This window comes from Scleropages formosus, chromosome 17 (genome assembly GCF_900964775.1).
Source record: "Scleropages formosus chromosome 17, fSclFor1.1, whole genome shotgun sequence".
NCBI classification, from domain to species: domain Eukaryota; kingdom Metazoa; phylum Chordata; class Actinopteri; order Osteoglossiformes; family Osteoglossidae; genus Scleropages; species Scleropages formosus.
The window spans coordinates 17,694,979-17,713,618 of NC_041822.1; the positions used below are offsets into that span (position 1 = coordinate 17,694,979).

The 18,640-nt window shown below is 43.6% G+C and overlaps 1 protein-coding gene across 5 annotated transcripts in view; it reads left to right on the forward strand.

Annotated features, from left to right (window-relative positions):
- Window positions 1-18,640, forward strand: part of ccser1 (coiled-coil serine-rich protein 1) — an 88,909-nt gene that overhangs the window by 9,042 nt on the left and 61,227 nt on the right. For all 5 annotated transcript variants that reach the window (XM_029259445.1, XM_029259447.1, XM_018758445.2 and 2 more), the window contains exons 3-4: window positions 3,829-4,004; window positions 16,605-16,695. In XM_029259445.1, the coding sequence (XP_029115278.1) occupies window positions 3,829-4,004; window positions 16,605-16,695 (267 nt within the window). The remainder of the gene's footprint in view (window positions 1-3,828; window positions 4,005-16,604; window positions 16,696-18,640) is intronic.

Consider the following 18,640-nt stretch of genomic DNA (forward strand, 5'->3'; position numbering starts at 1 on the left):
CAGGCTGCTCTCCTCTTATCAGGTGAATAAAAAATACAAGGATATATACTGTATGTGGTAGAGAAATTATCATACCATTTAGGAGAACAGAATTGCCCCTTTTTATTGTTGTGGTTCAACAAGAGCAAAACTGACTAAATGTGGTATATTGGGAACCACCTAATTGTAAAACCACACAGCTACAGCAGAATGTTTTTTAAAGATGCTCTTTCTGACCTCCAAAGTGCTGAGTGAAGACCTACTGATGTAAATAAACTGTGACACTTGAAAAATGGGTTTTAAAAAAAAAAAAAGGAAAATAATGGAAGAACTGCTAGGTCAGGGTTAGGAAACATGAGGACCAGCAAAACTTCCTGACACCAGATAATACCATAGACAACAAAGTCATAAAGACAACAAGGTTCACAGCATACTTGATGAAAAATGGTTTTGTACAGTTTGTAGGTTTCATTTTTGACAATGTTGTTTTCAGTAAGAGCTCCTCATCTGACTAGTGAAAGTTGCTTATTAGTACTGCCAAGTTATTTCTAAATCTGCTCTGTGGCTGCAGCTCAGGAATAAGGACAAATTTCCGTAATTTAATTGGCTGGATTGAGAAATATAACCTTTATATGCATCTGGGATGAACATATGAGATTGTTGTTTTCCCCACAGGCTGGTTTGTGAAGATCTATGAAACCCAACGTTGTAGTGAATGTGCGTGTCCACAAAGGCTGGTTTTTCTGCTGTTTCCACACCTCCTTTCTGCTTCCCACAGAGTGCATGCTCCATGAAAAATTACATTTAAAAAGTCAAGGTGTAATTGCCCCCCCCCCGACAAAAAATGCTCACTGAAATGTCAAATTAAGCGTATTCTATCATTAGCAGCAGGCTGCTGCAGTGTATTGGAGTGATTAACCTAATTTCAGGCACAGCCTCAGTCTCCATATAAAGCAGATAATTAACATGCACACTGAAGGCTGAAACGACTTACACAATCAGACTGAGAGCAATTTCTTTCTCGAAAAAGATTTCTGAACCAGAACACTGTCAGTTATAATGCTAGCAGGAGAACTGTTGCGGTACCCTTGAGCCCCGTCAGATTGTAAGTTGTTTGCAAAGATGCATAATCACGGCTGTAGAGAAGCTTTACTGCAAAGTGAAATACACAACATGAAGTTCCCCATTTGGCAGAAACTGGCCTCCTATCCACTTCTCTCAGCCAGTTTCCCTTCCTGTAGTATAAGCTGTTTCAGCTCTTTGTTGGGGACAGCTTGATGTCCGTCAGGGTATTTTACACATGATGCACCCGTGTTTATTCTGGGTTGTACATTTCTTTGGAGTAAAGCCTCAGACAATTGAGTAAATGTAGATGTAGGACACTTGTCCTGTCAGTCTCGATCGGACGTGATCTGTTGATGCTTCCTGTCTCTCTGTATGGCGGTGACATGCAAATGACTTTCCTTTGTTACAGTTTCTGTAGGGCCTTGTTGTGTTACTACAGTTTTATCATGTCCCAGAGCTGAGAAAAATGGTAAGCGGTTTTCAGAAACTCATCTTATTTAATGCTGCTAATGACTCTTCCTCACTCTTGAGTGTCTGTGTCTCTCTCTGTAAACATAACACATTATGAGATATATGTCAGATATGTGATTCTACTGACTCTGCAGCCAGACAGTAACTTATATTGTCACTGGTGAGTTGTGTAACCACCCAGGTTATTCTAGATTACGTTTGTTTTGTAGTCCAGTGTCCAACAGTTCACGCGTGTGCGTTCCAGTCTATACCCAGGTGGCTTCATGCACGCCGAGGTTTGAGGACCAGTCCCTGCCGAAGGGAGAAAATGGAGAAACCGGTTATACTGCTGATCTCCACTGACAGTTGGAGATGGAAACTCTGGCCGCTCTCCTTCCTAAGGATTGGCTGAGAGAAAAGGGCCAAAGAGGCAGTGTTGGATGCAGGGCTTCTTTTTAGGAAGTGTGATTCTTCCCCCCATTATATTCAATCAGTCAGACCAATTTTATATAATAATGGGTATTTTCACAAGTTGTGCTGTGACCTGACCTCACTGAGCTCACAAAGAATTTATATATTCAAAAGAAGTGATAAAGACTTGCTTTCCGAATCATTTCTTACTACCGTCATAATTGTCAGCGTCAACTGACATAAGGATATTACTCTTAAACCTTTGGCTTCTAATGGAATTGGAATCTCTTCTGTAATGAAGGCTTTGTCATATCAATTTTGATTCAAATTAATAATAATTTGGCCATAAAAATGTTACTAAACTTTGCTTTTCTTAGGAAAAGGCAGCATGCAGTGAGTAGTTCCATGTAGAGTACATTAATTTAGTTATCTGACAAATTGTCCTGTTACGTGGAATTGGAAAGTGAATTGAGTTCAAGGCCTTTGAATGATGGAGAAAAAGCAGAACTGGAGCTGATTAGTGCAGTAACTCTCGGCTCTGGCTCATTTGGTCATGTTCTGAGAATTTCTCTGGACATATGATGTCAGTTTAGCCTACTCTTGATTGGTCTGATGATCCATCCATCTGTTGCCAATGACTACTTGCTCAGTGTATGGTTGTGGTGGTCCAGAGCCTATTTGGGAAGTGTAGGATAATCACACACACACACACACAAAGGGCAAGTTAGAGTAACCATTCAACTCAAAAACCTCTAGGCTGTGGGAGGACACCAGAGAAGCTAGAGGAAACCCATATAGACACAGGCAGGACCTGCAAACTCCACACAGACTTAGCGTGATTCGAACCTACGTCCAAACCCAGAGCTCAGGAGCTGTGACGCACAGTGATTATCTGCTCTGCTACCATGCTGTCCTCATCCTGATTAGTCATCCAGAGATGTCAAAGCTGCACGTACAAACATCAGGTTAGCTCTGATAAAGCATATTATTTGCAAATGAAAAATTAGCCAGTCAAGTTGCTGACCAGAGGCTCCCCTGGAATCCCTTCTGTATTTGGTACTTTGTGTCATCATGCCAGAGAGTCTTTGAGGACAGGGGTCATGTAAAGGCTGATAAAGCGCTCAATGAATGAGACTGATCTGGTCCAGCGAGTGGTTACGCATCCTGAGTGGTTCTAAGCAGTGTTAAGGAATAGTCAGGGGTCTTTTAAAATGTTGAGCTGTGTATGTGGGGTGTATAATGATTTTGTGAAGGTGATAAATGGGGCTCTGTAGGAGATACCTATGTGCTGAACAAAGGCAGGATTGTGGTTTCTCAAGTTACATCCTCAAGGCAGATCTTGTGTGACAGAGGCAGAAAAGACTTGTTCTTTCTATCTCTTGTTTCCTTCAAGGTTCCTTTGCAGTGATTTATTCCCAGTTCTCTTCCTGCCTAAGGGTCACCAGGGACCAGGATGTAAAATTCGGCGAGTGAGAGCAACATACGGCTCATCGCCAGCGGTTACAGCACTGAAGCAGACTTGTGTTTAACACACCTTTGAGAAGTTGCTAATATTTAAATTTTCTGCTCCCACTTGTCCTTCAAGTTGGGTAGAGGTGTGGGGCTCTGTGTCTAAGCATTGGCTCATTGCTAGGTTTTTGTCAAGGACGCGTAAGGGCAGCACTGCCCCCACTCTGGCTGTGAGCTGCGCTTTGTGGCTTTGCCAGGTTCTTGTGAGGAATTCACATAAGCTCTGGTTTTCTCCCTCCTTTCCCACGTTCTGCAAATGAGAAAGTGTGGAGAGAGTCAGCGACTCTGTTTTGGAAGCCGTTCTGATTTATTAAAGTCTGCAGTTTCTCTCCAGGGTTTCTGGTAGTAGGCTTACTGGTGTGTTGTGGTGGTGATAAAATTGTCCACTCCTTCTCTCCGTCTCTCCCACACTAGTGTCTCTGGGCAGCAGCTGTAGCCCCTACCATGAGGTGATGCGCCGGCAGCGGGCCGCATCTGAGGGTGCGGGGGGACCGCGGCTACACCTCAATCTGAAGGAGCCTTACTTTGCTGAGGGCCAAACCCTGCTCCAGCACAGGACCTCCTCCTCTTCTTCGAAACTGGGCAGCCTGGTAGGTCCTCACACTACCCTGATGACACTTTGACATTTGCATTATACTGTTTACCGAAATACAAGACAGAGTGACAGTCACATTATATCCTCTTTACTCAAATGCAAGGCAGTTTTACATTTACGTTAATACAGATGAAAATTTCACGTTAACTTAAATGCCTGTTTACTCACTTGAAAGTTGCACTTTTGCATTCACATTATACCCTTCTTATTGAAACGCAAGTTGTGCTTTGACTTGTGCTGTGAATGAGCTGACACTTACGTAATGCAGCTTACACTTCTACATTTCACACATTTATCCTGCCATTTATGTAATAAAAAAAAAAAAAAAAAAAAAAGATCAGATAAATTCTTTGATCAAGGGTTCAGTAAATGTCCCCCCTCTGGACAAGAGCAGGCAACTGCTTGGTCACAGGTTCACTTCCTTGAACTCCAAGTCGTCCAAGGCCCCACCCAGTCTAAATGGATTAGTCTGCCGCAGTCCACGGTGGGGATTATGTCCCTGCTGGGGGGTAAGATAATCCTCTCAAGGCTGCTCTAGGTCAGTGCAGCAGCCTTTTGTTCCGTCTCTGAGCGCATGGGGCTTTCCAGACGGGTCCTCCCCACCTTGTGTTAGGCTGTGCGTCTTGGAGTTCCAACTTCCCTGGATGCAGGTGCAAGGCTGTTCTTACAAAGCGCTTTGGCCATGAAGTTGGTGCACTTACGAAGCATCTGAGGAAGCAAACATACAAAGGGATTCAGTGTGTTTATCAGTTTATGCCAGAATTTTTTTAAGGAGTTGAACTTGACACATTTGAAAGGGTGATGCTGTTTCATCCTTCAACAGGCTCCTTTTTTTAATCCTTTAATTCATTTTTTTATTATTAAACGCTTATTGCATACCCAGCTGATAGCATAGCGATTAGAGCGTCTATCTTTGGACCCAAAGGTTGCAGGTTTGAGTCCCCCCTCTAGCTGTCATACCCTTGAGCAAGGTACTTACCCTAAATTGCTCCAGTAAAAACAGCCAGCTGTATAAATGGGTAAATAATTGTAAATAGCTTAACATTGTAATTTGCTTTGGAGAAAAGCTTCAGCCAAATGAATAAATGTAAGTGTAATGAATGCGAGCCCAGAGCCTCTCCCAGAAATACGGTGGAAGGCAGTGTGTACCCAGGACATGAAGCTAGTCCATCACAGGGCAGTCACACGTGTACTATGGGCAATTTAGAGTCAGCTGAAACACACATCTTTGGACTGTTGGAGGAAATCAGTGCTCTCGGAGTACCAGGAGGAAATATGAACTTCACACAGACTGAGCCAGATGCTGTGAGGTAACAGGGCTACCCGCTGCACCACCTTGCGGTTCCAGTTTTTAAAATATTCAGCTGAATTAGGTTTCTTGAAGAAATGTTGTTTTTCTTCCAAAATGGTATACACAACTTTCATTTTTAGTTGGGTATTTATGAAGCAATTTCAGACTTTCCGAAGAGTCGAGCCAGGGGCCAAATGTCAGTGGACAATGGAAATGCTGAATCAGAAGTCTTTACAGACCTGAGTTATAACTCGCCCCGAGTCGCTGGGCTGAATGCGGTGGGGCCGTTTTGCTTCACTGGCCTCAACCGTCATCTGAAGTAAGGCGTACCATGCAGGCCTCTGTTTGACACAAGCGGCCAAAGAAGTTAATGAGTCCATGATTCTCAAACCACTGGGCTTTAATCCCTTATCAGGGACATAAGCTTGAGTTGCAGCAAGCAGTCAGTTTGTGTATTAGCATAATACCAAAGGCACTCTGTCATGGAATATAAGCTCATAAGCCCACTGATATATAATTTATAAGTTATAATTGCCTGCTGCTCGCTCGTGTAATACGTTTGAGTTTCCGATATTAGAATATGCCTCACTTCTTTGAAATTTCATTTTACTAATTTTTTTCCCCACCCAGTGTTGTTGTGCTCAGTTACCTAGTACTTATGTTTTCCCTTAAAATCATGATACCCATGCCAGCTTGTGTTGAGTGTGCAAAGGTGTGCACCTCTGCTGAAGTGTGTGTTTTGAGCAGTCTGCTTCTTTCCACCAAATGGAACTGCAGCCCTTTAGAAAATCAGTCCGCTGTTGGTAACATGCTGTCTAACAAGGGAGGGAACCTCACTTACCACAAGCCTCCTCTCTCCACAGATGGCTGTTGCAGCAGCATGATGGCTGTTCTGAGTCCGATCTCTGCAGTGGAACTGTTGGGGAGTTAGGTGTTGAGTTGTAGGTGAATGTGTGTGTGAAACAGGTGCCAGTTTAAGAGGGGAGAACAAGACCAGGCCGGATCAGATGAAAGATATTAAGAGCATGCTGAGAAAGCCCTTCTCAGATTGTACACGGAAGCACTGAACTAGTTCAAATGGGTGCTCCCAGTTTCACCGACAAATGAAATGTGAAGGATAAAGTTTCCATTTTAAAAAGAAATTGACTGCTAAGCAAATTATTTCAAACATTGTACAAATCTTAAAATGTTTTTTTTTTCCCTCTGTTATGCCACTGGGTATTGTAATAAAGCACCTTTCCAAATCTACTTTCCCATTTCCACTTTGGTGCATCAGTGTTAAGTGACGCCATCTGTCACTGAGCTCATAGCCTAGCAGAACAACAAGGTCCTTTGGAGGATTAGAACAGGGACCTATTAGTCCAATTCCTTAATCGCTATGCTGCCTACTGCTTGTTGACTTAATGGTTCAGGAGCAGGAGCCTGTGATGCTTACATGGTAAATGTGAACGGGACCGGAGTCAGTACTGACAGCAGAACTCGAACCGATACTGACATCTGGACCAGTGGGACCACTCAGATGATCTCCAGTATGACATTCATGGTTGCTAAGGCACGGTGTGTCAATGTACTTGCTCTTAGAAGGGAAGCATGCACCCCCTAAGGAGGTGCTCTACAGGAGTGGGACTAGGTGACAGTTCTGCCCCCCTTCTGGGCAGCAGCTACTCCAGGACTGTCATCAGAACCAGGCCAGATTGGCTCATTATCAGCAGAATGAGTGGCAGCTGGTGTTGGACATTGTGATTCAGTGTGGAACGGAGAAGGGCAACAAGGGATAATAGATAATAATAATACCACTTCAGAGCTGTACCCCAGGAGCCTATCATTTCTGACTGACAGAAGAATGTGTAGTTTTGAAACATCATTATTTCAATAATTTTGAATCCAGCGTGTTTGAGTGAAATTCTGCTGTTTAATATTCATTGTAACGCAGATCTGCCAGCACTTGTTTTCTTGTTAATGTTTGTCTGCTATCCTCTGCTTTCTTTGTTATGTTCTTATCCCAAATATCAGCATTCAGTCAAATGTCACCACTGACATGGAGTTTTTTAGAAACAACACTGTGGTTACTGTCACAGAGTTCATTTCTCTCTTCCACATTAGTTGTTTTTGTGTACTGTAAGTGCTGAAGGTCAACATTGGGAAAACAGGATTGCAGACTCCTGCCTAACCGTCTGTCTAAATTTGTGAAATATGAGTGTATGAGGCCTCATCTCAGTTCGTCTTGGCTTTAAAATGAAGATGCAGGCAGCAGCATTTACAGATTCCTTCAAGAAGGTATTGATCAGCCCCCTAATTACACCCTTGATCAAAGCGTAGAGTTCTGTCAGCCTGTGACCTGAGGCTTGTATTTCAGTTCCTCTTGGGCTTGTTCTGGTAAAGAATTATAGCGGCACTGGTGTAGCTTGAAATTGTTTTTCTTCTTTCTGCATTCTTTTGTGACCATACCTACCAGACATAGCAACTAAAGCAACTGTTTATGATAGCCAAATGAATACATCTAAATGTTGACACTTTCCTCCAAAGCAACTTACAATGTTAAGGTTACAATTATTGCAAATTTACAGTTATTTACCCATTTATGCAGCTGAGTAATTTTACTGGAGCAATTTAGGATAAGGACTTTGCTCAAGAATATGACAGCTACAGGGGGGGACTCAAACCTGCAACCTTTGTGTCCAAAGGCCCTACCTCTAACCACTATGCTACCAGCTGTCCCTGGATAAAGTTTAAACTATAAATGTTATAATTGCCCATTTAGATTAAAATGTTACCTTAACAAAGAAGGAACAAAATGTGTTGTTCCATTTCTTTGTGCATACCATCCTTCCCAATGTGTCACTCTAAAGGGCTTAAAAGATTTATGAAATTAACAGTATTACTAGTGACAGTGGTTCATAGTTAACAAGTGTGTTGAGGGCTAGAGGGGTCCAAAGGTAAGAAAGGAGGGAAGAACAATCTCTGGGGGTCCGAGGACGATGGTTTGTGCAGTCATTGAGGACTCCTGCGGAGCAATTTCTACAGCGGTCAGGCACTCGGCTGGACTTCCTCCATCTTATCAGGGTTATGGTGTGATTTTCTGTGGGTCAGGTGCACAAGATGAGGGTGTGTAGGTCTCATTCTGAAGAAAACCTGGGTTTACTATAGCTGCGAAGAGCTGAAATATATGGTTATTGTACATAATGTCAGAGAGCAGCATGGATAGTAGTATCAACAGCTATACTTGAGGTGTGCAAGAAAAGCAGGGGCCCTGAAGACTGCATTTGAATTTGCTTGTGGTCTTCTCCACACTTTAGGGGCCCTGTAACTGAAACATTTACTATAAACAGTTGATTGATGTATTATAGGAATTATTTGAAAACCTCCAACCCACAGCAGATGAGCACCTTCTTGTTGTGGATGACCTGATGAGTTCAGATAAATAAGTAGGGGCTAAACCCTTCAGAGCTTAGTGAGTAATAAGCTTTTAAAGTCTGTCCTGAATTAATGAAAGGATGAATGAAGCAGTGGTCATCTGGTGTTGAACTCGCTTCGCTATACGTACGACCAACCTTTCCAGCTGTGCTGACACTGTCTGGAAGCGACTGGCGTCCATCATGTTGCTCCCTGTTGTCACAGCCAGTGGAACGCATTATTAGGCGCTTGGCTGAGAGCCGTCTGCTGCTGGGGGCTCTTATAGTCGTCATCATGAGACTATAACTAAGCGTGCAAAAGACCCCAACCAAGCCGGGAAAGCCTTAGCAGGTGACCCACGGTTCAGAAATGAGCTGTGGACCAGAGCTTTGTAGAAGCTGCTGTCAGGTGAGAGGGCAAAACAGTTTTTTTTTTAAAAAAAAAATCTAAAACATGACCTGTTTTCCACCATCTCAAGAGGTAGGAATGAAGTCTTTTCTTGCTGTTATGGGATGCCCTCCTCAGACTTGACAGTGAGCGACGCTCCTGTCACTTCCTGGACTGTATCAAATGAAATCTGTAAAGCCTGCTTTAAAACCCCCGGAGTGCTTTCTATCTAAATGACACATGAGACCCTGGTATATTTGTCATGCGGTGCTTTAAGTAAGACCTTTATCAATTGATTATTTACTGAGACTGGCGGCCCATTTATAATTGATATTCTTGGCAGATCTTCCCAGGCGAACTTGCATGGATTACTTTTTGTACCCATTTATATAGCTAGATATTTCCTAAATAATAAACCTAACACTCTTTCTTATCTGGGTCCCTCCACGATGCTGGAATAATGAACTGTTATTGACAGCAGATGTGTAGAATATGGATGCGTAGACTTAGGGCTCCCATCCTGTCCACTGTAGGACAGCAGCAGAAATAACACACTCAAATATTTTGTTTATATGCCCGGTCCGTTAACTGTTAAACTCAATAACCATTTTTATGTCGGATGTTAAAGCTAATGCTGGTTTTCAACGGGTCTGTTAAGAGTGGGGCGTCAATACTTTTGGCGGTTTTTCAGCTGAACAATTCAGCCGGTTTCCTTGTTGCAATCCTTGTTTTTCCATTATCCTTTTTCCTCAGTTAGAGACCGGTTTATTTTCTCTTATCCTCTCTTTAAACGCAATAAGGTTATTATATATGATGTACTATTTTCTGCTTTGCGGAGTACAGTCAGATTAGTTGGTATTTTCACACTGTTCTGCAAGCAATTCATTGTTGGCCTGGAGCCTGAAAAAGACTTGCTGTTACAGCCGCAATACCAGGCTTTTTTGGTGGGTTCTTCTCCATTTAAAGACAAGTTATCCATTAATATAATTTGCAATTCTTCAAAATGGACCCCTTAACACAGAATAAACTGTGCTCTCCTAAGAAATTCATTCAAGCTGTTTGTCTACCAGATTGTGTTTGGTTAAAATACAAAATGGGGTGAATCGGACATTTTATGGATTTCAAGGAAGTAAATGTAACCGCAGATCAGAAATAATAGCCCAGTATTGCCAGAATTCATCATTGTCATTATTAAATTCTGTTTTACTAGGGAGTCACAGTAATATTATAGAGCTTTTTCCAAGTCAAACCAATTCAGCACAGTTGGAGACAGAAGACTGTAGAATTTTATGGTCAAAATGTAGCTTCCATAGAGCAGAAGACTATTATTTAAAAAAAAAATATATATATATATACACACAAACATTTGCACTTCATTTTTACAATTTAAGGCATCTGAAGCACTCCGCAAAGACATTTAATAGGGCATCAGTTAATTTTTAATTATCTCAGTGCAGATGTTTCTCTTCAAAATGAAACCATTTGACCCATTTTTATAGCTGGATATTTTACTGTAACAATCAGGTGGTGTGACCCCCTTGATGGTACAACAGCAGCGCCCCTCCTCGGCCTTAAACTGGTAACTTTCAGGCCCTTGTCCTTAACCACGGTGCTGTCGGCTGTCCCAGAGCAGGCCCTTCACATGAAAAAGCTACCAGTTCAAGTGTCTTGAGCCAAGGTATTTAGACTGAAATCTTTTAAAATTAATTCACTAAAATTGCTGCCAAATAAATGTTAACAGAGTTATATTGAAGCAGAAACCAACATCTCCACTTTTGGTTTTTATCTAAAGACCAGCTGTTCAGTTGTTGGTCTTATCAGTTCTTGAGTAAAATGTCAAGCTGTCATTTGAGTAAGCTGAAAGGAAGAAGTCCTTGAAAGGTAACTTGGGTGATTTCCCAACATCTCCAGGAATGCCTGTTCACTTGAAATAAACATTATTGCCTGAAGCAAGGTAATTAATAATTCAGATATGAGCATATGTCTAAATAATATGGGGTACAGCTGCTCACTCGTGCAGCATAAAGGAAACAGAAAATGGAAATGGAACAGCAGGTTGTGTGTGTGTGTGTGTGTGTGTGCGTGTGTGCGCGCGCACGTGTGTCTGCATGTGCATACCTGAGTTCAGCCCATAACAGCTACAGCATAAACAGATTGAGGCTCAATCTGCATAAGTCAAAGTCAGGAGATATGTCCCACATTTACATGAGGGCTATTTCCACAGGGCATCACTGATTGAAGATGCGTTCTGGGTGACACTGGTTCCTTGTGTAGAAAAGTTAGGAATTTTCAAAGGATCTGTGTTTTTCCATTTTATTTTTTATTTTTAATAGATTTCCTTCAGTTAGCTTTTTCCAAAAAATTTCTTTAAAATGTTGCGGAAGAAAAGTGAGACGCGTTTCCACATTCAGCCTATAGGTGTCAGTATAATCCATCCCAACAGGACAGCAGTGTGGGAATTTAATTCTCCCCAATTTTGTTTTTTTGCAGTTCTGTGTCTCGTGTTTTTTGTTGCTGATCAATATTATTATTAACATCGAACATGTTCATCAGATGAACTGGTCTGCAGTTGGTACAAAATAGGAGTTTGACAGATTTTTTGCTATTTTATATAATCTTATATTCGATTGTAGTCTGAAGTTAAAAATAACAGAGCCCTACAACTGACTTTATTTAGCATTGTCCAAAAACTTAGCAAGTGCATAAACTCGGTGTACATCTGTAATATGTAGCTTTTTGTGATTGTGCCTTAGCAGTGTACATGACCTTGGTGTTACGATCAAAACGAATCACAAGCTTCTGTTCCCAGTTTTGTTCGTATGTTGAGGAGCGTGTAAATGTAGATAGTTTGAATAAGTCAGTGATGTGATGTGATGGGAGTGGTGGATTTTGCAACCGACAGGTGCTTTGTAAATGTTCTCCAGTGTGGCTCGCGTTCCTTCCTCTGGCGAGGTTACTGTCACCAGTCCCAACCACGAGAGAGGGCTTGGACTGAATTGCTTCCTTCCTTTCTTACAGTTAATGATGATACATTAATTTTGGATGCTTTTGGGTTTCTGATCACAGAGATTGGAGCAAATGACAGTGCTTGATTTATCCATCCGCTGTGGAACCACTTGTTTTGCATAAGCGCTTTGCAGTGCGGACAGTTATCGTTCTGAACGGTTTGTGAATGAAGATAAATTTATCCTGTCGTTACGTCTCGTGGGGTCCACCGTCTGAGTAGGAGTGCATACGAGCGGGCCCTCATGAGTCCCGTCCTCGTGCTTTCAGCGTGACAAGACGTGTCTTACCCTTGGTGCGGTGCCTTCCGTTAGACAATCAAGGCAGCAGCGCAAAGAAAATCCGCAAACAAAACGGCCTTCCCGACCGGGGCCCTTCAAAAGGAGTGCTTTACATAAACCATTAGGGTTTGAGGACATGTATTAATATTTGATCTTTGACAGTCTCAGATCACAGAGAATCAGCTCACGGAGGCACTGTGGCGAGCGGGACATCAGTCAGCTGCTATGTCCGGCATTTCAGACCATCCGATTGAAGAGGGAAGGCGGCCGGTCTGCATACGCTCCTTTTCACCTCTTCCTGGTGTGTGTTGTTTGTGGTCATGTGCCGCAAAGGGCCGGAGGAGATGTGGTATGATGGTTACTGGTAGCATAATGGTTAGAACTGTTGCCTTTGGACATAAAGGTCGCAGGTTCAAATCTCCCTCCGACTGTAGTATCCTTGAGTAAGGTACTTACCCTACATTGCTCTAGTAAAAATTACCCAGCTGTATAAATGGGTAAATATTTGTAGGCAGGTTAACTTTCTAAGTCGCTTTGGAGAAAAGTGTCAGCTAAAAGAATAAATGAAAATATGGGGTGCAACTTTTGTGCTTTCATATATTCATTGTATTGAAAAGTGCGGGGGTTCGGTGTATTTTGTATTTTCTGTCCTGCTGCTGTCCATCCAGACCCAGAGGAGAGCTCTGCATGACTGCAGGTTGGTCTTCTGTGCTGGTATATGGGGTGGGTGGATGTTGGTCCTCACAATATAACAGAGTGCAAATGTCTCCATGTAGACCAGGCTTTTATCATTTTTATGTTATTTATTTATATTCTCTAAGTTATTTATTTATTTTGAATTCACGCTCCCTGCAGTGCTGCCACATCTGTTGTTTTATGATGGGGGCTGTTAATGCCCCTCACCATCTGATGGTGGCGCCGGAACTGGCCAGTTGTGCTGGGGTCTCGCAGACGGCTCTTTATGGCTAATGAGGTGTCGAGGAGTTCTCAGGCTCCCTTAATGTTGTATTCCGCCACGCCAGGCGGGATTCTGGGTTCGAGTCTTGAGAGTAGAGCAGAGAATAACAGATGTCATGGGTGTTGGGGTATGAAAAAACCCAGAACTTGAAGGTTGGTAGAAGAGCATAGTCTAGCAAGGAGCTTTGAATGCTCTTAGAAGGGAGAAGGCTGAAGTTTTGCGAGATGAGCAGGTAATTGGCCATGGCTGAGCATATGTTGCCTGAGGGGTGGGGAGAGAGGGCCTCAGTCATCAGACGATCAGGCAGCCCAACGTTGATTGATGGCCTTGGCGGAGGCCAGGCCATCCCCAGGCAGGTGAGTGGCGTGGTGTCAGCATAATAGACGAGCCACTCCACTGTCTTGGCGGCGTTCCTGCCGAGCTACCCGGCGCGTTGGCATCCCGCCCGATTCACGAGAATAGCTACCGATGATCAGCGATCAAGTGCTTTTTTTTTTTTTTTTTTATAGAAGGCCACATTTGACAGCTATCCAGGTGTTACATTTGGTTGCACCTAGTGAAGCTGCATCGCATTCTTACTCCTCCGTAATTAGTTTCATCCTCTCCCCTGCACATCCCTATCAGCTCAAGGTTGACGCCTCCAGTCCTCAGCACATTGGCTTCTAAAGTGTAATTCTTCAAGCTCAATGCATTTGTCCCCCCCGTTTGCATTATTTACAATGCATTTACATTTCTTAGATTAGCTGCGCTGTTCTCCAGTGCAGCTGGGATATCTTACCATTTAGCCTAAGTTCTTTAATTCCGTACATTTGGATATAGAACACAGTAGCTGCTCAGTGCTTGGGGGCACAGGTGCAGGTTCCTTCCAGTAATTTGAACCAGTGTCCTTTTAGTACCAGGTTAGCTGGCAACGAGCGAGAACCCGTTGGAACGGTGGCTCAGGGTTTTTGGCCAGCTGGCTAGTTCCATGGACACCGAGCCGCCGCTATGAGCGCCTTACTTCGCCGTCTTTGACCTGGAGAAGGAGTTATGAATAAGAACCAGCCCGAAGGCACCCTCAGCACTGGGACCGCAGTCACGCGGTGATCGAACATATTTCGGTCACAAATCGTCGGGAGCCGCGCTCTCGGGTTGTGTCCCAACATCGCGGTGTCGCATTGATTTGTACGGAGCAGCGGAATAATGAGCGCTTCGTACTCCATCGTAATCCCTGTGCCTTTTAAAGTCATCTCCCCGTGCACATGCTTTATGCCCTCTTTATGAGCGGGCCCTTCGGCGTGCTCGCTCTTGTTGTGCGGGGTTCAAATTCCCAAGTCGTACGCTCGCCTTCATGAATTTTAATCATTCGCTGTGCGGAAGGCGGCCTTGTTCCAGCTGCCTCGGCATCGAACGGCCTCATGTACACAGATGCACCATGGGAAATCTCAGTCCTCCGCCGTCCTGTTACATGGAAACAACTGCAGATGCGCTTCTCCGTGCAGCCAGACAGTGAATGAACTCATCGTACACACGTATTGACACTGTGCACTCTGATATCCTGGTGATTGCATTAGGGAATAATGTGATACAAGTCTGTTTACACTTTTAGTACAAAACTGTACATGTTAAAACCGCACATGCGAGTCCTAGATTTCAGTGGCATAATAACTTGTCAGATATTTACATTCATTCACTTAGCGGACTCTTTTCTCCAGAACGACTTACAGTGTTAATCTACCTGCAGTTATTTACCCATTTATACAGTTAGGTAATTTTACTGGAGCAATTTAGGGTAAGTAGCTTACTCAAGGGTATTACAACTGGAAGTGATATTCGCACCTGCAACTTTTGGGTCCAAAGGCAACTGTTCTAACCACTATGCTGCCAGCTGTCCTACATATTCAGGAATACCATAAAATAGTGTCAATAGTACTCAATGTAGTTATACTCAAGCTAGCTCGGGCATGTTCCCCGGGTTGCACCTGTTATACCTGTGGCAGGTGCGTAGATTTCCATACATATTCATGCATACTATCTGAAGCATAAGTGACTTGTCTTTTTCATGGTGGGCTGTAGTTCTTGGCAGCCACCAGATGGCAGCAGATGTCTTATAGAGGAACAAAAATGGCAAAATGAGGTATGAAGGGACTGAGATGGGACATGGTTGGGGTTGAAGAAGGTTGATCCGATTCTCCTTTCTTTAATATTTAAAATAAAGCTGATGGCTTTGTCTTTAAAGGAGTACGGTTTATCTGTCAAAGTTGTCCGTCTTCAGCCTCCCATGTGCAAGCCCAGCTGAGCACTAATGCAGGTTCTGTTTACTTTAGGTGAATTGCACATCTCTCCTCCAAGGTTTGGGCCCGGGAGATTGGACTGTTGTGGCCCACTTCGTGCTTCATGTGATACTGACAAACAGTCTTCTTGCCTTGGTTTGCAGCCCATTTGATATCCGATCGAAAAATGTTCTCCCCCTGAGGATCTCATCGTTTGTCTTCCTCCAGCAGAGTGACCTGCGCTGAGCCTGTGGCCGCATCCATCGCTCTGTCGTAGGAGCTGTGAGCTGTGATTTGTAAATGCTCCTCAAAATCAAGCATGCCTTTTAAAGAGATCCTCCTGTGTGTCTTTGAACAGCTGGTAGTGTAGTGGTTAGAGCTGCTGCCTTTTGACCCAAAGGTTACAGGTTTGAGTCTCACCTCCAAATGACCCACTTGTATAAATGGGTAAATAACTGTAAGTGGCTTAACACTGTAAGTCACTTTGGAGGCAAGTCAGCTAAATTAATAAATGTGAACTGTGCTCGTACCTTGGCACACGCAGAGCAGATACAACACTCTTGTCTGACCTTGTCATTGGGCGTACATGTGGCAAAGGCCTTTTTTTTTTTTTTTTTTTGTCCCTTTTTCCTGAGTTCGCCAAACTCCTGTTTTGTCGCTTCCCTCCCACTACTCTGGCTCCTGTCGGTGTGACAGCCAGGGTTGTAACCTTTTGTTTTAAGCTGAGTTTGCTGTAACCACATGCCTCTTGTCCACACTGTTCTGACCCCTTTTTGTGCGGAATGCCCACTGGAATAGCTTATTTTAACCCTGCGTTACTTGTTTCATAGAGGGCACACATTTTTGTGCCGTCCGTTTAGCCTCTGTTGGTGTGAGAGCCTTATTTCTGTCTTGTATTTGGAACTGAAGTCACGCTTCTGGAACTCTTCCTGTGTGTTTCTATTTTTTAAAAAAAGAAAAAGAAAAAAAGTGTGTCCTCTCATGTTTGACCCCAGTTTATACATCCTCGCTTCTCCCTTTCTGTCCTAAGGATGTCCTGAACAACCTGGGCTCCTCTGAGCTGGACGAGGATGACCTGATGTTGGATTTGGACCTGTCTGATGACCAACGCCAGCACCGTGGTAAGACCTGGAGGATGTTCTGGAGCTGAAATGATAGTGGTTTTAAAATTAGTTATCAGGGAGAAATGGGGTCAAGTTCTCACTGCAGTCAGTTATAGAAAAATACAGCACAATTTCATCATTTAAGGTCTCTTAAGGGTTTTATGAAGTGACATCAAGCTGAATCAATGAATAAAATGAATGAGTAACTGGCTCCAGGTTAATTGAAATGGAGTGAGCAGGTTTTCCATAATAGATAGCAACATCTGACATGTGAAACAGAATAGCTTTCAGAGTCCAGTTGTAACTTTTGAAGGTGCCGGTGTTTTATATGATGGAGGTGAGTAGTCTGAACAACATGCATGATCGCCCCCACTGCTTTCTAAAAGGTGCGGTCCAAATATTGACTCCAACATGAGTGACAGTCATTCCTGACAAGGTGGCTGAGCCGCTTGCAGTGTTCAATGAGGCAGAAACACATTTGTGAAAGTGTCCCACCATTTTAAATACCACTGTGACCTTAAGCTGAAATTAAACAAAGTAAATGAAAATGTTTGTGACCACAGTGTGTGACCATTACTGAAAATGAAAATATATAATTTTTTTTTTTTGGAAAAAGGCCTGATGCCACATTGTTCATTTGCCTTATTATCCATTTGGTTAGTACACTTCACCGGCTCCTGAAGTAGATTTTCAAGAATAAATAATTAAGAAAATTAGTCAGCTATTTATGAAGATCAGTTGCCAGTGTATTTAATTTGACCAGGTCACTAGCTGTTCAACATAAGTCACTCGAAGTTCAGGTAACCCTTAAAATATTTTGTATATTCCACTAACAAGGACACCGGTGTCTTTCCACAGCTTGCGCCATGTGTCGGGCACATTTCAATGGTTTATAAGTGGCCTGTTGCCGTATCACTTATTAGCCGAATTTGGTGTGACCAGTTTACTATCTTGTGTTTAAATGTTTATTCTCTGTTCTTAGGACGTAAATTTTTCCAGTGATTTCCCTGGTCTTTAAAAGGAGAAGTGCAAGAGTCCCAAAACAGTCATTATTAGTGCTTCTTTAAAATAATACGTACCTGAAGTGCCCCGTTTCACCCATGGTAAGAAGGCCCCCACCTCTCTAAAATGCTGTAATTGATAGTTATGTCCTCCACCTTCCACACAATCCAGCTCTGGGAGGATGACAGCTGAGCATAAGACAGAGGCAGATGCATCTCGTTCCCATCAAACAATATCCCTGCCGGTGCCGTCACAAATGTGATTTTCTTCACTCGGCGAACAGCACACTGCAATTTGTGTTTTGCACTCTAATGAACGCCATGAATATTCGATATGCGAGCCCGAGGCAGCCAGGTGAGGAAGACTACGGGCGGAGGGGCAGAGCACGTGCTGCCGCTTGCAGGCCGTTTAGTCGCACTTTAATTTAGAAGCGATACATGCGTGCGTTTGGCATGTACGTCGCGCCGTCTAATTGGAACGGGAAGGGAAGGGCCGCTCTCTCCGGGCTCTCGGTCATCCGTCGACCCGATTAGCTGATGATTATTATTCATTGGCTGTGGGCGGGAGCTGGTGGAGAATGCCAAGTGCTGTAACCCCCCTCCTCTACCCTTCGCCAGCTGCTTTGATAGCAGCCTCCGGTTGTCAGGCATCACAGTCCTGTGTAAGCGGAGCGAGTGGCTCATGGGAGAGAAAGCCCCCCTGGCGAGCGGTGTGCTGCGCTGCGCTGCGGCCACTGACGGGGGCTCCGTGGCATCACTCGTTCATTTGTTTACCCGCCCGTTTGGGTGCAGGGCATTCGTGTGGCTTCCTCCTCGTCTCCTCCGTCAGACGATATAGGTGAATAAGTTCCTGTCTCGTCTCCTAGCGACACTTTTTTGTTGCTTAAATTGTAAAGGCGAATGCAGTTGTATTGGTGGAATGGATTTTTTTTTTTTTTTCCCCCCCCTTTCCTCCCCACCCC